General features: G+C 46.5%; 2 protein-coding genes and 1 long non-coding RNA gene across 4 annotated transcripts; 2 read left to right on the forward strand and 1 right to left on the reverse strand.

The window, feature by feature from the left end:
* Nucleotides 1-7,224: 7,224 nt before the first annotated feature.
* On the reverse strand, nt 7,225-13,477 carry LOC135576687 (uncharacterized). Its single transcript, XR_010468474.1, has 2 exons — nt 13,419-13,477; nt 7,225-10,954 (listed from the first exon to the last, which is right to left on the reverse strand). It is a non-coding gene; the product is annotated as an uncharacterized LOC135576687 (long non-coding RNA).
* Nucleotides 10,948-15,924, forward strand: HOXC6 (homeobox C6). Of its 2 annotated transcripts, none has more exons than XM_065043562.1 (2): nt 10,948-14,038; nt 14,776-15,924. In XM_065043562.1, exons 1-2 carry the CDS (start codon nt 13,639-13,641, stop codon nt 15,111-15,113), a joined length of 738 nt encoding a protein of 245 aa, XP_064899634.1. In that variant the 5' UTR covers nt 10,948-13,638; the 3' UTR covers nt 15,114-15,924. The 2 variants fall into 2 exon arrangements, with proteins under 2 accessions (XP_064899634.1, XP_064899635.1); XM_065043563.1 differs by having other exon boundaries at nt 14,800-15,924.
* Nucleotides 15,925-16,373: 449 nt separating this feature from the next.
* HOXC5 (homeobox C5) lies at nt 16,374-20,847 on the forward strand. The gene is made up of 2 exons (XM_005514734.3): nt 16,374-18,803; nt 19,518-20,847. Exons 1-2 carry the CDS (start codon nt 18,338-18,340, stop codon nt 19,730-19,732), a joined length of 681 nt encoding a protein of 226 aa, XP_005514791.2. The 5' UTR covers nt 16,374-18,337; the 3' UTR covers nt 19,733-20,847.
* The last annotated feature ends 1,295 nt before the right edge of the window (nt 20,848-22,142 follow it).

The following is a 22,142-nucleotide window of genomic DNA, read 5'->3' on the forward strand; positions in this document are numbered from 1 at the left end:
AGGGGCCGAAAATGCGCGGGGGCAGAGGGGGGGAAACTTTCTGAGCTAGTTTTGTTAGAAAAAGGCGATTCTGCTCTATGTCTTTATTATTATTATTGAAGCTCGTCCTATTTTTACCTCCCACACTTAACCCTCGGCTTAAATCCTTCTATTCCCCCCCCCGAAAATATCCTCGCTAATATAAGGAGAGGGGAGGTGGTTTAAGGGGGGGGCGGATAGAAGGAGCGAAACGATCGTCCGAAATTCTCCTTAGTAAATGCGCGCCCAGGTTATTCTGTGCCCGCCGCGATCAAAATTTCCCCTTCCCATTATGGAATTTATGATCTTGTCCGCTCTCTGGAAAAAATGGGATCTCCATTGTGCTCGGGAAGCTGTTGTGGTCGTAGTTTCCCCCCTCGTAACTTTTAACTACCTGTTATAAAATTTATTGGTGGTTTGTAAAGTGAATAAAGTAATTTCCCTTCCATCCGGTTGTATTACAACCTTTGTGTTGTTTGGGCAGCCAGACACGCAGCCAGCCAGGGGGAGAAAGCAAAAATAAATACATTCAAGAGGCATGGAGTGAGACACCCCCCCCCTTTTCCTCCACACACCCCCTTGTTGTATTTTCCTCAATTAAAATTAAATTAAGGCTCGGAAATGTGCGGGTACAGAGAGAAACCGGTGGGGAAAATTGCGGCATAAAACCATCACCTCCGCCTAATTTTTTCGGTGCGTGTGAGCTGGAATTTGGGCTTGGGAAGCGGGGAAAATAGATATGTATGTCTTTCTATATGCAGCAAGGCGGCTCCTCGCAGGGTTTAATGTGCGGGAGCCGGGTTGAGTTAAGCTGGGCTTTGCGGTCGCCTATTTACACCCGTTGTGGTTCGCGTGGTGCCTCCATTGCAGGCCTCGACACGGCCCAAAAATGTCGCTCCCCTTCCAAATCGATATTTCCCAGCAGTTTACAAGGAGCCCGCTGGCTTAGGAAAGGAAAATGTAAAATAAATAAAATGAAAAGGCTAAAAGAAAATAATAATAATAATAAAAAATAGCGCTTTTTATCAGGTATCGCTGTGGTGCGGTAAAACAAAAGGCCGGGGGAAAAAAGAGCATAGGAAAAGAATAATAATTAGCAAAAGCGCTTGATAAACGTGTGTGTAGGTGTCCCAGAAAGCTGGGTGGGTTTGGAAAATTTAGTGGAGGGGATGCAAGTTTTTGGGGAGATATCGCGCCTTTGGCTGAAGTTTTGGGGGGAATTGGGGCAGCTCCAGGTGCCCCCCGGGATGCGCGGAGATGGATGGGGCCGCGGAGGGCTGGAAATGGGGATTTTTGGGGGGGGAAAGGTGGGAAGAGGCGTTTTTTTGCCTGGGGACAGTTTCATTTGCAGCGGACACACCCTTTGCGGATCTGCCTGGCAGGGAAATCCGGGGTGGCCAGAAATTCATCCTTTCCCCTTGTTTTTCTCCTCGAGCATCTTGTCCTTGCTCATTCATTCCATGCTGTTGAAAATTAACATGCGCTCGCCGTTTCTTGTATTCATTTTCCCAATGCAATGTGCTCCATTTTTATCTCCACCTCTTCCCTTTCTCGATGTTTCATCGTGTGTGCGGGTGTCCCCCCCCCGCAATTAATTAGCGACACGGAGACTCCGCGCTAAAGGCCGAGTCTCCTTAGTTTAAATAAAGAGGTGGAAATTAAACCGAGCAGCTCATAATCATCGCATTAAACCGAATCTGGCTTGAAAATAAAACTAAGAAAAATATATAAACCCCACCCTCCTTTATATTAACGCGGTGGCTTAAAGGATAAAAAAGGGGGACAGAGAAGGCGGGGGGGGGCGCAAAGCGGGGGGCAAACGCTAATATTAAAGCAGAATTGTATAAACATGGCGACAGACGAGAGCATTTGCACTCGTCACAAAAAAATGCAACGCATTCCTGGTTGTTTGCAGAAAATTTACAGCTGAGCAATAAAAGTTTACGACTGAATCACAAGTTGGATTGGCCACAGGAAGTCATGTGGACTCCATCCATGAACGTGAACTTTTTATTGTGGTTTCTCTTATGACTCTTTCGCAGTAGTCTTGCCTTTAACAGTCCAAGCAGTGCCAGGGGTAGGATGGTATTTTTCCCCCCCTTAATTATTAGCGTGATGATGATTATTAATTTTTTTTTTCATTTAAAAAAAATCTCGCTTTTTTTTTTTTTTGTTTTCCCCCCCTCCCCTCGTCTCCTTGGGGTTGGAATTCTCGGTTGCTTTGGGCATTTTGGCATTAATGAGTTTACTGCTGCGTCTGGTTGCCGCCTCCTATTCCCCACCCCTAGGGGCAAAACGCGCCGCGTTTCCTTTGCAGGATGCGACGCTGAGGGGCACAAGCAGTTGTAAATACCTTTATTTTTTTAAAGCCAAAAAAAACCCCAAAACCACCCCAAAAAAAAACCAACAACCCCAGAGAGAGACACAGATTCCTCCTCCGAGCTTCCCCCATCTCTTCCCCAACCAGAGAAGAACTATTTTGCTTTTGACGCCTGGTTTTTTTTTGGTTGTTTTGGTCTTTTTTTAATGATTTTGGAGCTGAGCTGCAGCGTCAGTGGATCAGAAAGAGGGAGAGACAGAGAAAAAAAAGAGAGAGTGAGAGAGAGGGAGAGGGGGAGACAGGAGCCTCTGGTAAGTGTTCCCTTATTGGTTAAAATGTGTAACTAATGATCCATAGCCCGGGTGTTGAGGATAATGATGCATCGTTGTGCGAGCGAGGGGTGTAGCTTGGATATGAAGGAAAAGCTGCTGCGGGGCGGCAGAAATGCAGTTAATTCGGGGGGGGGAGGTGTGGGGGGGGAAAGAAAATAGGATTTGCTATTGCTGATGTCATATTCGGGGTGCGGAGGCAGGTTGGGGGGCGCCGGGGGATGGGGAAGGGGAAGGGGGGGTGTGGGGTGGGGGGTAATGGGAGCAGAAGGGGAAGGGGGTGTGGGGGGTAAATGCAAAAATAGAGATAGAAGAATTAATCCTCCGAAGTTTTCCTTTAAAAACATTAAGAAATGAAAGAGGGGGGTGGGGGTGGGGGGGAAGCGCATGCGCGGAGGGGCAGGCCCGGCGCAACCCGGGTGGGGCGTCCGAGGCGGCTGGTAGTGCTGGAGTTAATGAGCTGCGCTGCTAATTGTGTGCGCGAGGCCTTGCACGCCCATTGCCCCCCCCCTTAATCACACCCCCCCCCCAACCCGCCACCCTCCCCCCCCCCCCCCCAACTCCGCGGCCTGCGCTTCTTCCGCAGGGCTCCGTGCCTCTTCCCCGCGCCGATAATTAATATTAAGAGCGAGCTGATTAACAATCAACTCTTTGCATCCCAAGAGCGTCCGCTTCTTGGCAACCGGGTGGGTGTAAAGTTCGCCGGAAAGGGGGGGTTTATTGAATTTTATTGAATTCGGTTGAATTTTAGGGAATTTTATTGAACTCCCCCTTGCAAAGGAGCGATGGAAACAAGCTCCGGCACGTCACAAATAATTACAATAATGACTTTTAGAAGCGCTCTGGTTTCTCCTGCGAAGTGGTTAACACGCTGTTGGCTTTTCTGTTTTATCTGCGTGCAAAAGTCCCTCCCCTTCCCCTTATTCTTTATTATTTTCTGCTTTTTTTTCCCCTCCTTTCCTCCAGCAACTTTAATTCCGGTTTAACGGGTGAGATTTAAAGCGTGACCCTTCCCCTCCTAACCTCCCCCTCTACCTATCCATCCACCTACCTCCCCACCTACCCATCCATCATCTAATCTTATCTATCTCCCTGTGTATACCGCTGCCGCGTAAAGATATATATATATACACATATATAAAATGCAGTGACTTCATTTCCTCCCGAGGTTGTATTTCTTTTCCCCCTCCTTGATAAATCCTCTGTGTTTTAAATAAGAATAATAATAAGGAGCGTGTGCGTGAGCAGAGATTTGCTGCTGGTCATGCCAGCCTGTGCACGTATAGGGCTGGATGTATATACATATATAGGGGCGGACATAAAATAAACCCTGTGGGGGGAAGGGTGGCGGAGGAGATGGCGATTTTCTGGTGTATTATAAGTGATTTTTGGGCGGGGGGGGGCGGTGAGTGTGTGGCTGGTTGGGCCTTTGCGGGAAGGGGGACTTTGGGGAGGAAAGGGGGGGTCTGGAGGCCAGAGGGGCGCCTCATTTTCTCCTTTCGTGCTTTAAAACAGCAAGAGAAATGTTGTTTTCTGTTGTTTCTTAATAAAAATGGCCTCCTCTGTGTTAATTCTCAGCGCGCGTTGGCAGAGGTTAATTAGCGAGCGCGGTTTGTGAACTTCTGCGCTGGTTTCTGGTGGCGGCGTGTTACATTTAATTAAGAACAAAAAAAAAAAAAAAAAAGAAGGAAAAAATAAAAAGGCCAAGTTTCCCAAGTTGGCTTCGCTTTTCTTTCGAGAAATCTGGTAAAGCCGCGCTCTTGCCTTTGGGGCTGGAAATTATCGGCCGAACAAAACCGAGCGCTGCGGTTCCCCCTTTCCCTTGCAAAAGTGCTTGGAACCCCAAGTTTGCAGCGCGTTGCCTTTGAGACAACACGCGGCTTTCCATTGATGTTTCATTTGCCGAGCGTGGAATAAAATAGAAGCTTCGGGGAGATATAAAGCAAAAGGGGGAAAGAGCCGGGTTTGCCTTGGTTTTGTTCGCTGGGAAAAGCCCGTTGTGTGGAGGCTCAGCCCGGACCGCGCCTGGTCGTAAAGACATTTTATGAGCAAACAATGAGTGTTTATTGGAACCACATGATTACAGAAATGGGATCTTTTATTGTTTTCAGCCTGAAATCCGTCTGCTCCCCCTCCCCGCTCCCCGCTCCCCGCATTAAACCTCCTGCCAGGCCTGGAAACCCCCAAAACAACTTGGAAATGTATTGATTTTCTCCTTTCCCTTGACGTATTGTCATCCTTCAGCCGCTCGCTTTGCTGAGGAACAATTTTAGGATGTAGAGCTGGAATAACGGAATGATTTATATTCTGCGAGCTTGGGTTTTTTTCCCTAAATCTCAGCCTAAAGCAGAGGAAATAAATTGCTGCTTGTAGCTGCAACATTATAAGAAAATCGCCACATGTTATTGGCATGGACTTGCAGGAAATAATAGGTTTTATTCGACAGATGTAATCGGTGGAGGAAAATACAATCAAATCAAATCAAATCAGGATTCTATAGAAAATATTAAAAGGCGGCCCAAATGCTGCTGAATTTATTTACAGGGGCGTTTTATTCCGAGGTGCTGAGTCCGGGACGTAAACAGGGTTTGTGCAAACAGGAGGGATTTGTATTAGATGGGAACACGCTGAGCGCATTTATACCCGGCTCTAATTTGATACGATCTTCCCCTCGCGTGGGCGTTTATCGCGGCGTCTAAAACCGCGTGTTGCGATCAAATATATATAAATACAGAGCAAGAAGGCGTGGGTGGGTTTATTGTGTGAAATCCGCCGTGTTGTAAGAACCTGGGGAGAAAATAACCCTGGAACTACAAAGAAATTATTAGAAAGACGTGATTTCCCAACTCGGGCGTGTGAAGGAATTTCGGGTTGGGGAACGAATTAACCAAACCCATCAGAAATAATATATATATGTATATATATATATATATATATATATATATATATACAGGCGTTATGTGCGAGCCGTGAGCGTGGTGATGCTCACATCGATTTGCGATGGGGATCCGTATCTTTGTGGTTGTTTCCCCAATAAATGTGATTATTTTTAGGGGGGGGGGGGGCTGTATTTCTACCCGGAGCTTCGTGGGATTTGTTTGGGTTGGTTATTGTGGTTTGTTGGTGGTTATTTTCTATCTCTATTTTTTATCCCGAGAGATAAATTTGCGGCGCTCGATGTGTGGAGGAAAAGATCAAATAATTAGTCATAGAGGGGCGAATACACTTTGGGACAAGATGATGCGGAACATTGAGGGATCAAGGATTTTATTGTTGGAGGGGATAGTTGGAGATCTTATTACTATTATTGGCGGGGGGGTTAATCCCTGCAATTCGCTCTTTTCTCCCCCCCCAAAAAAAAGGAGGAAAAGGGGGAAAATAAAATTAATACAATTTTCAGTGCTTTAAGGTCAGAAATACAGTTAAATTAAAGATATAAAAGTGGTGGGGAGGAGGAAGATGCTGGGGACGAGGAAGATGCTGGGGAGGAGGAAGGAGAAAAGCGGCCCCGTCTCCCCCCCCCCATCCTCTTTTTCCCCCAGACACAAACACAATAAAAGGCCGAAGTCCCCGCAATTGCGGGTGTCTGGACACAGTCTGCAGGGGACAGGCCGCTCGGGCCGCTTTGTCACCCGGGACACACCTTGGCTGTAAAACTCTTTGTCCCCAGACTAAAGACCCCGCGTTTCAATGGGAGGCGGGGAGGGGGGGAAATAAAAAGGGGGGGGAGGTAGGAGACTGGAAGCAAAGCGAAAAAAACACCCAAAACACTAAACACCCCCCCCTAAAAAACCCCAAATCCCGCAGCACGCCAAGGGAAGCGGGGGTGCAGGGTTTGTCCCACAGGTGGGCCCCCCCTGTGCGGTTCCCCCCCCCCCCGGGTTAGAGCGTTTCCATTCCCGCCCGTTGTTGTTTACTTGTTTTGTATACTGCCACCAAGTGACAGAAACCCGCAAGGTTTTGCTATTTGGTGGCTTATTTCCCCCCCCCCTTGTCTGGGTGTGTAATGGGGGTGTGTGTGTGTGTAAAATTAGACCCCCCCCTCTCGGCTGGGAGAGAGCGCAACGTCCTGAATAAGCTTCTCCCGTCTGAAAAATAGACATATTAAAACCCAATCACTTTACAAAGCTGTTTTAGTCCCTTTAACACTGATGCGGCCCCCTCCCCACCCATAAACTTCCCCAAGTTTCCCGCAGCCATTTGAGGCTCCTCACTCGCACTTTCTGCTCATTCAAGGCGGGTTTTTACCCTTTCCCCCCCAATTTTTTGCCCTATTTTTCCTCTTTATTCCCTTCGTTCCGTGTTACGGGGATTTAAATCATCCCAGCGTCCGCCAACTCATAAAAATAGATGCGGCATGTCAGCTCGGGAACGGTGTTTTCCCCCTGAAAATATGAGTGTATTTAAGCAAATCCTGAAATATTAAATTGTTGCTCGATTAAAGACGATGTCAATGTATAAATTCACCAAAGTGCTCAAGAGATTGTCTCCAAATATATAGTTTAATTCTGCCTAAGTGATCGCCCCTTTAAAAAAAAATCATCATTAAGGCAACTATTATTGTTTCCTGAATTATTTTTATTCCGAGTCACCTATGATTAAATTTCTGCCTTCGGATCTGCGAAGAATAAAGGATAAAAGTGCCTATAGTTAATGACAACAATTCTTCACTCCTGAGTTACCCTTGCAGAACGTAATAACACCCCCTCCCTTCTTATTTTTAATCTCTACACCCCGCAGAAGTAATTGCATCTCTCCATATATATATATATACATATAGACACACGTATAGAAACACACGCGGATGCAGCAAAAAGTCGCTTTTTCCCCCTCATTTTACGCCACAAACTCTTGGCCGCGACGGGTATGACGTCATGAGCGCCATTGTCGGTTTTGGTTCATTTTGGGGGGGTTTTAGGAAATATTCCCGCTCTGTCATGAAAAGAGACCCCAAATTTGAGAGAAACACGAATTAAAAGCTGAAAGGGGGATATATATATCTCCATATATATATATACACACACATATATATCTCCATATATATATCCATATATATATATATATGTATCTTTTTTTCCCTGAGAAAAAGTTGCTACCTGTCACCTGGGCAGGTTTGGGGGCCAAAAGGTATTTTCTTGGATCCAACTGAATTTAAACGGAGCTTAAATAAAACCCCAAAGCACCATTAAGCCCACTTTTAGCAAAGGAAGCACCAGGAATATCCCGCAGACCCCTCCCTATAAACAAAGCGCTTTACACCCCTTCAAATATGAAGATTTCCCCCCCACACACCCCCCCAAGAAAAAAAGGGGGGTGGGGGTCCCTTTCCCAGCGCTGAGATTGATTCAGCGGGGCGTTTAATCAGCAAATCCCATTTAATTGCGGCGGTTTAACAGGGGAGGTTCCCCCTTCGCTTCTATTTTCTCTGCTAACTTTTGTTTTTGGCTCCTTTTTCTTCCCTCAACGCGGTTACTCGGTCATTTAAGAGCCAGCGAAGTCCCGTTTCCGCGGGGAGATTTTCGGTGCTGCCTCCTTTTGTTGGGCTGAGATTCGCCAATAAATCTGGGGAAGGAGAGAAATAAATGAAATCAATCACCCCCCCCCCTTAGATATATATATATATATATGTATAAAAATATATCTATTTGAGAATTAAAACCTCCTCCCGTCGCGGGGAAAAATCTGAATAAAGGCTCCAAAGCGCTTTCAAGCTCGGCAGAAAGAAGAGGGATGAATTTGAGGAGTAGGAGCGGATTAATTTCTCTTCTCCGCACACCTCCAGCTTCCTGCTCAGCAGACATGTGTTTTGACAATTGCCAGAATTCCCCCTTGTTTTTCACCCTCCAACCCCTGCAAATCTGTGAAGCGATTGAGTGGTTTTACAAGCGAGAAAACCCTTATTTCCCCCCTTCTCCCCTCCATTATTATGATTCTTCTTCTCTGTATTTTTAATCGCGCTGCAACTTGGAGTTGCCCTGAACTTTTGCTCCACTTTCCCAAAGCAACTCAGCGAATAAAATAACGCGAACACGTTTAAACCCATTTCCCTCCATGGCGCTGAAAGCAACAAAAAAAAAAAGCCATAGGAAAAAGCAAAGAAATGACTCGTCTGGGTAACTCTACGGGGTGGTAAATAATCTTTATTCACCTAGAGCGGGGGGAAAAGGGGGTTTGGGAAGGTTTGTATTAAGGAAAAATAACTGAAATGCCGCTGGGTGTGGTTTTTTGCTCGGGAAGATATGGGGGGAAATGGGTGTTTTCGCTAATAATGGCTTCGTGCATCTTGCTGCAGAAAGCGCCTTTTAATTAAGAAATAAGCCTCCCAAATAGGCCGCCCCCTCCCCAACGCGGAGGGATAAAACTTGAAGCTCCGAATAAAAGTATTCGGGATAAAAGGGAGATTTCATCTCCTTGGTTTATTTAATTAAGAGCTGTTCAGACTCTGACTCCGAGGTTGTAATTACAGAGAGCAGAGACGGCTCCAAAACAATGCGAAGCACTTCAGGCTGGGGGAGAGAGAAATAAACCCCCATATAAACCGCCGAGACTTGGTTGCTTGTTATCCCGTTGCCCCCCCTTTTATTTGGGAGGGTGTTCTCCTTATTTTTGACCCTTATTTCCCGCCCCCCCCTCACCCCCCCAGCGTTATTTACAGCAAAAAGCAATATTTGACTAGGAATAACCCCCGTTGTAAAGAGCAGGAATAAATTCCCAGCGAAAGACCCAAATAAATAATTAGGACTCACGTGTGCCATAAATGTCAAGTTAAAAAAGAAAGCGAAGCGGGGGGGGGGCGGGGGGAGGCAGAGATCCCAGATACAAGGTGAAATCAGTTTAAATAAAAAGCCTTTTAATGGCATCACTTGTATTTACCTCTAAAAGCTTCGAGGGTTTGATCCGATGTGGGCGCGCAGGCTCACGGCCCCATAGCCGGGGGGTGCATGGGCCTTAAACAAGCAGGTGTGGGGTTTATTTTGGGGGGGGTGATGAGAGTAAGCCCCCCCCCCCTTTAGAGCATCCCCATAGAGCCATTTTGGCAGCAGTTTACAGTAACCCCCCCCTCGCCCTGCTCGAATAATTTGAATGTCCAAGTGGCTGCGGGGGGCAAGTAGTGGCGGGGGGTGTGCACCTCCCAACGCAACACGCGTGGGCGAGGCGGGGGGGGACACCCCCATCTTTTGCCCCACGCGGGAATCAGCCCCAAATACACAACGTGGCTGGGAAAGAAACAGCAAAACCCCCCCCGAACCCCCCCAAAGAGCCCGAGCGGCCGCAGGGCCGGGCAGCAGCGCTGCCAGTAGCGGGATCTGCAGGCGGGGAGGGGCAGGCGGCCGGGGGGGGGACACCGATTTGGATTCGTTTCCTTTCAGTAATTACTGGGGGATAGAAAACACATGTGTTGGGATTGCATGTATTTTTTTTTTAAGCCTCTTTTTTTTTTTTTCCCTTTCCCTAAATCAGTTCATCAATTTGCTAATTAAAGCTGGGAGGGGGGGGAGGAAATCTCCCGACTCGTATTTTTTTCTTCCTATATATATATATATATATTTTTCCCCTCTCTGTGTGAGCATCAGTGGGGGGAGATGAAAAAATAAAGGGCAGGGGGGGTGGTAAATATGGCTTATGAGTGGTGGGTGTTATTTCAGATTTCTATGGGCGCTTTTCTTTCCTGGGAACAAAGAACAACTCGTATTAAAGAGCTACTCGAAGACTTGTCCATATTTCTACTGCTGTGTAGCACTTTTAATAAAACATCTGTTCTTGCTTCTGCTGATGAGTTTACATAATTGTTTGCAGACCAATTTAACCAGAAAGCGCCCCACATATTCCCTCTCCGTGTTTGGGGGGGGGAAATAAATACCTTTTGGGTAGTGGCATAGCTTGGTGAAATACTTTCGAGTCAGCCCCAAACTGTTAGAAAATATCAATGAGACGACAAAAAAATAGCAATAATCATTCTATATATATATATAGAATCAGTGCATTCAAACCGTGAGGAATCGCAATGAGGAAAACATATTTGAATGGTGCGGTTTTGGGGGTGGTTGTGCTGTATTTTTTTCACTCCCTCCTCTTTCTCTCCCTTTTCTCCCCAGAATCCTGATTTTCAGTGCAGGGCGAGGATTCTATTTGGAGTTTCTTTACGGCAGCTGGTTTCTGTTCACTATAAATCGAGCAGACTTTTAAGACTTGCCCTCTGTTTAGAGAAGTAATAAAACACTTAACTTTCTCGACTCCTAGTCACACGGTTATCACACAGGTCTCTGCTACAACAGCCCTCGAGCACCTATACAAAAATAATACAATAGAATAGAATATAAAATAAAATAAGGAAAATAAAAGAATATAAAATAAATAATATAATATAAAATAAAATAAAATAAATAAATAAAATAAATAAATAAAATAAATAATATAATCTAAAATAAAATAAATAAAATAAAATTGAAGGGGGAAGCAAAAGAACAACAATAAATTAAAAAGAAAACCTAAAAGCCTACAAGGGGGTTTTCCACAAACTCCCCCCAAACTTTGACGAGGGTGGTGTGGGTAGAAGCAGCCCAAGTGTTCTATGTGATTCTATAAATCCCCCTCCATAGGTGCCAGTCCCCATGTCAATCTGCCCCAGCCAAGGTCCGGCCCCTTAATTTCTGCAGCGCTGCAAAGTCTCCTCGTCCCTCCAAGTCCATTTGGGGGACTTGCCCAATAATTTGGGGTATGGGAGCAGCGGCGGGTTCCAAAGTCACCCAGCCCTGGCTTTGGGGGAGACGTGCCCATGTTTAATAAATCATATTTACAACTAATATTTGCAACATACCCCTGGCTCCCCACATCTGCCCAAAGTGCCTCTGACTTTGTGTTTAACAACTCAGCAGAAGGTGGGAAAAAACCCCCAGCAAAAACTCAAAATACCCCAAATAATCACATTTCTTGCCTAATTCCTTGATTTTCGCCCCTTTGTGGTTTTTTTTATTTTTTTTTTTTCTGTCATTCCAGAAATCCCCATGGGGAGAAAAAAAGGGAAACGAAAGCAACCTGAAGTTGGCTTTTTCTTTTGGATGGGGGGGGACACGCCTGGAAATGCTCCCCATGGCCATGGGGCTGGGTGCTGTACCAAGTTGGGCAGCCTTAGGTGCTCTCCCCCCAGGGTCCAGCAGCTAAAGAACATGGTGCACCCTCCCAGCACCCTCCTTTTTGGTTCGAAACTTGATTTTCCCCCCTAGTGACACTCAGGGGAAGCTTTAACGTTATAGAAGATGAATACACGAGCTGCTGCTTTTTTTTTTTGTCAGTTGTAGTCTCGTTTATGGTTTTATTGCTACCATTGATTACTTTGCTTTGTTACACAGAGGAAAAAGAGCATAAAATCCGTTGGCATCCGGGTTCCTGTTATAGCTGGGGAAAAAATATACACCCCCCCAAGCCTTCTTTGTCAGCTAAAATCTTTTAGGGATACATCGCTTTAAAAAGAAAAGGAATTAAGTCTATTGATTGAAGGCAAGACAAACAAATGGTCTCAGTTTTGGAGGGTGCACCCACAAAGCTTCCTCTCCCCAGCACCCCACACCCTCACGATTCGAATCAAAACGTGGACACGATGGAGGGGTTTGCAAACAAGCCCACTCAACACAACACACCCAGGCAGAGGAGGCCGGGGTTTCCCTGCCAGCATTGGATTTTAAACAGCGAGCCAGCAGGATGATAAAGACACCTCGCAATATTTACAGATCAGCAGGTATGTTTTACATTTCAGGGGCAATTTATGGCTCTAGATTGAAATTAAAATGAGATTAGCCGCCTTCATTTCAATTAGTTCTAGGTGCAATCTACTCAGAGAAGATAGGATATAATCCCTCTTTTCATCTAACTAAATATTTGCAGGAGAACTTTCCCAATCAGCTGTAAATATCTGCAACTCTAAATTGCTGCAAACACCAACACGAGGTTGCGTCTCCAGCCTAGACGCCCCTTTCCAACTCCAAATCCTCTTGGGTTTTAGTTTTCTTCCCTATTTCTTTCCCCTTTCTGCTGTTGTTGCAAATGTAAATATCCCCTAGCACTGAAAATGGGAAACCTTGGAGGGGAGAAACGTCAAACTAGAGGAGAAATCCAACTTCCAGCCTAACGTGAGTTTGCAATGTTGGGTGTTGCTTTCTGGGTGTCTCTTTTTCCCCCTCTTTCCTCCCCAGGACATAATTTGGGAAGGCTCTGAAACACGTTTAGCAATTCAGAAGTCGCCATTTTTTCCCCCCCTCTCTCTTTATGTAATATTTTCTCATCAGGAACACAACCATTTGATTCCATAATATTGACCAATGCTACATGAGAACAAGAAGGAAAGGGGGGGGGGGGTTGGAAAAAAAAAAGAGGGTAATTTATGGCTTAATATTCTGTGGACATCTGAGATTTATTACTGTGAATTCTGAGCTATTTTATTACAAGATATTAAGCAAACAGTTCTCCAAAAAAATCATCCACACGCACATACAAAACAAAACACAAGCAACATAACGCACAGACACACAGACGGTGCTTCCAAAGCTCATTAGCAGCAAAAGGGGGGGCTGGGGGGGGGGGGAAGGAAAAGTTAAGCCTGGCTTAAGAAATTGATGCGACCCCCTCCCGGCGCAGCTGCCTCCCCACGCAGGACCCCCCCCTCCGGCCCCCCCAGTCCCGGCTCCGGCAGCTCTCCCAGCGCACCCAGCGCACCCCGGGGGTGCTGGGGGGGGGTTCGGGGGTGCAAGACTTACTTTCCATGCCCACTTAGTTTCAACTAGGGAATCAACAGAAGCAAAAGCAATTTTTTCCCTTTTTGACACCCGCCTCCCCATTGGCTCCCCCCGGGTCAGCTGACTTTGTCATTTTGTCTGTCCTGGAGCAGAGCCTTCCCTATAACAATCTAGTTCAGACTACAAACTGGAGACAGAAATAAATATTAAAGAAATCACACAGCCAGGTATAGAGGAGGATATGAATTCCTATTTTACAAACCCATCTTTATCCTGCCATCTCACCAGTGGCCAAGAGGTGCTTCCCAACGTAGCCCTCAATTCAACTGCCTATGACCCTGTCAGGCATTTTTCTACTTATGGAGCAGCCGTTGCTCAAAACCGGATTTATTCTTCTCCTTTTTATTCACCGCAAGATAATGTTGTGTTTAGCTCCAGCCGAGGACCTTATGACTATGGATCTAATGCTTTTTACCAAGAAAAAGACATGCTTTCTAGCTGCAGGCAAAATTCTATGGGACATAATACACAGACATCAATCGCACAGGATTTTACCAGTGACCAAAACAGGAACACTTCGCAAGAACAAAAAACTAGCATTCAAATATACCCATGGATGCAGCGTATGAACTCCCACAGTGGTAAGTTTTACAGCTCGGAGATATAAATTAAATAAACTGAACCATCTTTACGACCTTCTCCCTAGCAGAACAGGCTGAGCGACTTTTTATGGCCCCATAAAAACAATAATATAGCTCCTTCACAGTTGCAGCTACAGGCCTTTTATTTGTTAAGTTGTTGCAAGCAAATATGGCTTGTTATGCTCTTTCTAATTAAAAGACTTCGAGAGTGTAAAATATCGATAATAAAGTGCAGCGAGCTCTGCTCGGGAGTTAAGCACAAAATATTACCGGGGTAAAAACAAGTTTTAATGACGGGTGCGGGGAAGTGCTGCGGTGGCGGGTTCCCCGCACCGAGAGGGCTTGGGGGAAGCTCCCACTTCCCCCCCCTCCCCGGCTCCCCCAAATCCTCCAATTGGCAGAAATAATGTGGGAAAAAGCAAAGGGGGGGGTGGTGGGAGGTGGGGGGCGGGGAGCAGCATCCCGGGAGAAAATGACCCGGGAGAAAACGCTGCACGCCCAAGGTTCATTTAATTAAAATATATATATATATATATAAAACAGAGTTATTTTATTTAATGTATTTTTGCATGGGGTGGGGAAGGGGCAGGAGGCCGGGGGTGGAGGGTGGGGGAGGAGGAGCGCGGGGTTGCGCGGGGGCGGAGGGGGTTGCGCGGGTGCGGGGTGTTGCTGCACCCCCCCACCCCACCCCGCAACCCCTTCATTTTCCGCGTTCTTAGCGGGCTGACGATTTTTAGTCTGTGTTTTCTCGGCATCCTTAGGAGTGGGCTACGGGGCCGATCGCCGGCGGGGGCGTCAGATTTATTCCCGTTATCAAACCTTGGAGCTGGAGAAAGAATTTCACTTCAACCGGTACCTGACCCGGCGGAGGCGGATCGAGATCGCCAACGCTCTGTGCCTGACGGAGCGGCAGATCAAAATCTGGTTCCAAAACCGGAGGATGAAATGGAAAAAAGAGAGTAATTTGAGTTCGACCCTTTCCGGAGCGGGGGGGGGAACGGCCGCCGCCGCCGCCGACAGCTTGGCCAAGGAGGAGAAGCGAGAAGAGACAGAAGAGGAGAAGCAGAAGGAGTGAAAAAGTGACAGCTCGGCGGCAAACCACCCCCCCCCACTCCCAGACCCCCCTCCCCGACCTGTATTTATCACCGGCACAATGTTTGGCTACGTTAAAAAATAATAATAATTAAAAAAATAATAATGAAAAAATAATAATAATGAAAAAAATAATAATAATGAAAAAAATAATAATTTAAAAAGAAATTGGAGGGGGGTCAAAATAATAAGGTTTAAGTGGAAATGTGGGCACCGCTACACAGCCCCCCCCCCTCCCTGTGCTCTACCCAGTGACCCCCCCCCCCCGCACACGCATCCATCGCCTATTTATCTAACTCGGGATAAGACTGTTCCAAGCCGCACACTCCCCTCCTTCCTCCTTATCCCTCCGCCTTCTCCCCCCCCGCCCCAAAAAAATTGGGCACCCACCCTCCCCTATGCCGGGTTGACGCCTCTTCCCCCCCCCCAGCCAGAGCAGCTCTTCCCCCCCCGGTGCAAAACTGATTTTCTTCCCTGAGAAAGCTCCTAAATATCGCATTTCCAAGAGCATCCTCCTTGTATTTAAGCAGCTACCTGGGCTCATCACTGCATACGACAAACTGTGACAGTTTCTGTGTGAATATTTTTAACTGTGTTTGTGGTACCTGTATTTATATTTATGTTTAGCACTGTAATGTTCCACAGTATCAAGTGAATGGAGTTCTATAGCGGTAGAAAAGGAAAAGAAAAAACCCTAAAAAAAAAAGAACCCAACCTTGTGTTACACCCTCTCATGTATAAAGGTCCAGAGGACTATGTTGAGTATTTAATAAAAACTGAATATTATTTTTAAAGTTTATAGAATGGCCTCTGAGCTTCAGTCGAAACGTTTCGTGTTGGTAACAGCCTGTTAGAAAGTTCACTTATCTTGTGTGTTGTTCCTGAGAATCAGCTCCCTCTCTCCTTTCTCTCCCTCCTTCGTACCTCTCCCATTCAAGAGTATCCCAAAAAAATAGGGAGGGGGGGGAAATAATTACATTTTGCTTTGTCTCCTTGAATTAGTCTTGTTACTGTATTGTTCGGTGGCATCAGGAATCTATGCCATACCTCTCGCTTCATGATTAAAAATGCATTTCCAAAGTTCAAAACAGTATATATTTCTTATTGCACCCTCCTCAGTCAAACACCAGGTCAAAGGTTCCGCTGGTTTTATTATCATTTTGATTTAATTTGAGCTCTCCACAGCTGAGAACCCCCCAGTTCTGCGGAAGGACCAACCCCCCCCAGCCCTCCCCCGGCTTATTGCGACCCAATAAAGCTTTCCGGGGTGGGGGGGAGCCGCTTTTCTCCTCAAACTCATCCTTAGGAGGACGGAAATGGTGGATGTAACGCTGCGAAACAAACGCTGCTGCGGATCGCGGGCTTGGAGACCCCATTGCAAAGGCTGGATAAAAGGAGCTGCATTTCTCTCGCCTCTTTGCTCTAATATTCACTGCAGGTCGCACTTAACCAGGGATGAGAAGCAGCTTAGTCCCCTCCGACTTATATATATTTTTAAATGAAACAATCAGGATTTGGTTTGAATAACCAGAAAAATAACACCAACCAAAAAAAAAACCAACCCCACAACAACCAAAAGAGCCTGGGGAGGGTTATTTTCCAGCCCACCCTTTGCTCGTCTGCAGCCTGGAATGTGCGATGTGCAGGCGATTTTTTATTGCAAGGCGCAGGAAAGCACCCCCCCAAAAAATAAGCTAGAGTTTAAAAATAAAGCGAAAGGAAACAAGGAAACAGCATCAGGAGCCAAAAGCGTTTTGCAAGAGGGTAACGACCTGGCCAGGGAGCGGGAGGCTCCCTGGGTGTAAACCGCTTGGGATTGCCAAAAAACAAAGGAAAACCCAGCCCCAAACATAAATATAAACGTAAATCCGCAACCACACACAGATAATTCGGCGCTTATAGGGAGAAGGAAAGCGACATGGAGCACCCAGCGCACTCAAGGCGTTTCTCAGGCTGCTGAATGGAGACGGAGTTAATATATATATATATAAAAAAATATAGCAAGAAGAAGAAGAAGCGCTCAGGAAAGCAAAGCCCGAAATGGGGCTGGGGGGGAAAAAGGGGGCGCCCCCCCTACTCCGGAGGACAAGGAAAGGCTGGAAATTCAGATCTGAAGGTCTTTATTTCCCCTTCGCCCGCGCCCTTTGAAGAGAGGGGCTGGTTTCTCCAGCAGACGAGGAAGATCCAGGCTCCTGGCAGCAATAAATTGAGCCAAAAAAAAAGGGGGGGAAAGGTAACAGGAATGTAAACTTTGGCGCATTGGAGGAGCTGCCTCTGCAGAGGGCTCAGGAGCTTCCCCGACCGCCTCCGCGCTCCAAACCTCGACAAACAACGCGGGGAATGCGTTTCCGTCCACCAAAATAAAATCTGCGTGCGCTTAAAAGATATGTTTAAAAAAGGAATTCCAAGGGATGCGGATGCTGCTGCGAGTTTCGCCTTCAGTGGAAAGAGAATTAAAAGATATATTAAAAAATTTGAAATCACTTGTATTTTAATCTACTGGCCGAACTGTGATTTTGGGGGCGTGAAGCGCGTAAAAAAAAAAAAAATGCGCGCAAGGATTTAAAAATTATTAAAAAATTGTGCTCGCTGCGCCCTTTTTCCTCCGCGGGGGCGGAGCGGGGTGGGGGGGGGTGCGGAGCGGCGGTTGCGCTGCCGCGGAGCAGCACTAGGTGCCGCTGCCGCCTCGCCGTCCCGCGGAGCGCTCCGCCAGCGCTCCGCCCGCGCACCCCCCGCGCACCCCCGGCGCCTTCCGCGGGCGCCCATCAATTACCCGCCCCGGGGTCATCAAGGCAAATTGATGAGTGGCCGGCGCCTTCACGTGATGCCACTTAAATATCCCATATTTGGGCAGAGCGTATAGGGGTGGGGGGGAAATGAAAAGAAGAAGACAGAAGAATCCCCCCTACCTATAAATTCTGCACTTTAGGAGGAACAAAACGCGCCCCCCCCCCTACACGCACACCCCACCCCTGAACTTCAAAGGGCCACAAATCACCCTAATCAAAGAGGTTGGGGGGAAAATAAATAGAAAAAAAGAAAAAAGAGGGGGGAGGAAGAAGGAAGAAAAAAAAAAAAAAGAAGAAATAATAGGGAAAAGAAAGAAGAAATAAGGAAACAAAAAAAAAAAAAAAGAAATAAAAGGAAATAAATCCCCCTCCCCAAATTTCTTTCCCCCCCCCTTTCTTTTTCCTCCCCTCCTCCGCCATGAGTTCTTACGTCGCCAATTCCTTTTATAAGCAAAATCCCCCCGTTCCTGCCTATGCCATGCAAAGTTATGGAAATTATGGAAGTGTGCCCGAGGTTCCAGCACCCCCCAGGTACCGCTACGCTGGTTTGGATCTGAGCATCACCCTCCCCTCCTCCTCCTCCTCCTCCTCCGGGGCCACCAACTCCCTCAACGGCTTGGACATGGCTGCGACCCCCCCAGCGAACCCCCAGCGACCTCCCTGCACGGTCATGGGTTCTTCAGGGCATCCTTTAGAGCAAGGAGCCCTAAATCCCGGGATTTACAGGCAGAAGAGCGTTAAGCCGCCGTTGGAGGAGAGATCTAAGAGCTCGGGTGAAATCAAAGCTGAACCCGTGCAAACAGCACAACAAGGAGAACCACAACTGCAGCAGCAACAACCTCCACAAATTTACCCCTGGATGACCAAACTACACATGAGCCATGGTAAAAACTTTCACTTCTTGATTTCTTCTTTTTCCCCTTTATATATATTTTTTTTTTGCCTTGGGTTTTTATAGGCCATACGGGGCAAATAATAAAAAACCTGAGGTCGTAAATTTTACGACTAAGGCATCAATTGCTCGTAAAACTGTCCACTAAAAGGCTTAGAGGCTATATACGCCCAAATTTATGACAGCATAATTGGATCATAGAAACAAAACGTGTATAAAAGGCAATATTCCATTTTTTTGGGAAGGGGGGGTTAAAAATAACTTGAAATACACATGTTCTTGGAGGGCGAGCTTTCAAAAGAAAAGAGGCGCCAGAAGCGAAGGTGGGAAGATTTTCCCCCTCCACCTTCCCATGGTGGAAAATAGAGACGAGATCCCCAAGAAAAGATGTTTCCTTCCTTTGTACACTTATTTATTGTCCGAGAGGAAACAGGTTCAGTTCTGGCTCATCTACATGCGTTTGATCTGGGCTTTAGAAAGGAAAAGGGGGGGACTTGGGGGACTGGAGGTGTTGGGGAATAGAAGATTTCAGGCTACTGCGTGCCCAGAGCCTCAGGAAACTTCTGTGTGTTCTGGATTTGTCATCGGGTTTTACATTAGTAAAAATACTAATAAAACAATTAAATCCATCCAGAATTGCTTTGGCTTTCATGCAATGTCTTCCCCCTTTTAAAACAATGTTATTTCCCCCCCCACTCCTCCTCAGAAACGGATGGGAAACGCTCCCGAACCAGCTACACCCGCTACCAAACTCTGGAACTAGAGAAAGAGTTTCATTTTAACAGATACCTGACCCGACGGAGGCGCATTGAGATCGCCAACAACCTCTGCCTCAACGAGAGACAGATCAAAATCTGGTTCCAGAACCGCAGGATGAAGTGGAAGAAAGATTCCAAGTTGAAAAGCAAAGAGGCTCTTTAGGTGGGATTGCAGGAGAATTGGGGGGTCCCCTGCTTTTTAATGTTAATTGTTATTATTATTATTCTTTTCCATCGCTTCTGGTGGAAGTTATATTGAGGCAAGTTGGATTTTTGGGGTGGGGAGGGAGCTGCTGGATGGACTCTGGTCTGTACCCTCACAAACCCCTCAGACAAAGGAGATCTCTTATTAGTATGCAACAACAACAAAAAAGGCACCACCCCGCTGTTCGCTTCGTGCAAAAATTCAGTGTATGGCTCTATAGGTTGTTATTAAGTGTCCTAACCTGTGCGCTCTTTGGGGGAAAAAGAATCACGAAGAAAGAGGGGAAAACATCAATAAATCACAACGCCAAAAAGGCTTGGAAAAAATAATCCGCTGGGTTGCTGCATCGCGTCGTCTCAGCGCTAAAAACCGCGATATTCATGGGAAAATGGCAAAAATACCCACACACAAATAAAACGCTGGTGAAGAAGGAAAAGAAGCGAAATAAAAGGGGGAAAAAAAGCTCCCAAAGTGTGTAAGTTTTGTGAAGTCCCAACCTGGCCCTGATGGGAGAAGGAAATTGCTGATGTGATTCGCTGGGTTGCCCAGGAAAGATGCGCTGGCACAAGTCGGGAAAAGGCTTGGAAAGCCCTCAAATCCAATTTGGAAGCCCCGGAGAGAAGCGGGGGGGGTCCCTGGTGTGTGTTTGCGTGTTTGCGTTGGGACTCGGACGCATTATTTCGTTATTATTTGCATAGAGAAGAAATTAATAGACTGGGGGGAAAGGGACGGGAGGGGGACACCGGTTTGAGCGGCTCCTATAAAACCTTCGGGTAGGAAAGTGCAGCATGGGGGGGGGGGGTGTGGAGGGAAAAATAGGACTAAATATTATTGTGTATTTATTTGTTGCGTCATTAATGTAGATTTGCTAAATGCTAAGATATATATTAAACAAAAAAAAAAGCCAAGGCGAAGAGGAATTTGTACATCTCTGTCTAAATTCAGTCCATCGCAGTAACTTCTTTTATATATCCCCCCCCCGCCAAGTGATGCGCTCGGGATATTGATGAGTTGCTGTTTCGCCTGCGAAACTTCTATTTTGTCATATGGAATAAACGGTGAATGATGCAAAAGTTGGTGCGCCGGGCGGGTATTTCTGCGCTCCCGGAGCCACTTTCTGCTCCTCCACCACTTCGGCAAAGTCTTGGAGAAATATCCTCATTTCTTAGCCAAAAAAGCAGCTTTGCGGAGGGGTGGGGGGGTGATTTGGTTTAGTGCCCTTGTCCCCACACCCAAAGGGACGTGCTGCTTTATGTCTCGCCCGGATTGTGGGGAAAATGGGGAGGAAAAGTGCTTTTTGAACGTATTAATTCGGTGGTGAAGCGCTGGTTGGGCCCTGAGGGGTTGAACTGCTCCCTGTCCCAGCTCCGACTTTCTTTATCTGTATTTCTCTCCAGTTTTCATTCCAGGCTGGTGTCCTCGCCTGGGAGATGCAATTTTCATAGCAACAGCGGATTAAAATCACCTTTTCTCTCTGTTTCTCTCTCCTCCCTTCTTCTCTCTCCAATATATACTCGGAATAACATGGTTTTGCCCCAAAATCTCCCGGCCGCTGCCTCTTGCAGCACCTGGATGAGGGAAGGAGATCCCAGTGCTTGACTGGAGGTGACTGGGATGGGATGGGGGTTACTGGGGAGCTGAGGGGGTCCAGGCCCTGCTGTACCCCCCCCAAAGGGGAGCAGCCCCCAGGGAAGGGGGGGGGGTTAAGCTGGGCTTTAAATATATATATATATATATATATATATATATATATATGGCTTAAAATATATATATGGGACTTTGAATATACATATATATGGCTTAAAATATATATATGGGACTTTGAATATATATATATGGCTTAAAATATATATATAGGACTTTGAATATATATATGGGACTTTGAATATATAAATATATGGCTTTATGTAAAAATATATGACTTTTAAAATAGAAATATGGCTTTAAAGTATATATATGGCTTTTTGACTATAGATATATATGGGCCTTTAAAATTATGGCTTTAAAATACATATATAGATTGTTTTCTGTCTCTGCTAAGGTGGAGGGGCCTGATAGGGAATACCCTGTCCCTGGGTGGGAAACCCGCCTTCTATAGGGTGTCTATACGTCCCGTAGGCTCACACTTGGGTCCATATGGACTTTCTCTATACCCTCCAACCATATGGCTGAGAAAAAGAAGAAAAGCAAACGCTTTATGGAGGGTCCCTACGTGCTTTCCACCCACGGGGGTGGGGTGGGTGCTGCCCCCCCCCCCCCCCCAAACAACCCACGTGTGGTGCTTGCCCATACGTTATTTGCATAAGGCTCAACCTATATCTCCCAGACACACGGGGGTGGCTCCTCCTGTGTCTTCGCAGCTATTTAC

This window comes from Columba livia, chromosome 29 (genome assembly GCF_036013475.1).
Source record: "Columba livia isolate bColLiv1 breed racing homer chromosome 29, bColLiv1.pat.W.v2, whole genome shotgun sequence".
In the NCBI taxonomy this organism is placed as follows: Eukaryota; Metazoa; Chordata; class Aves; order Columbiformes; family Columbidae; genus Columba; species Columba livia.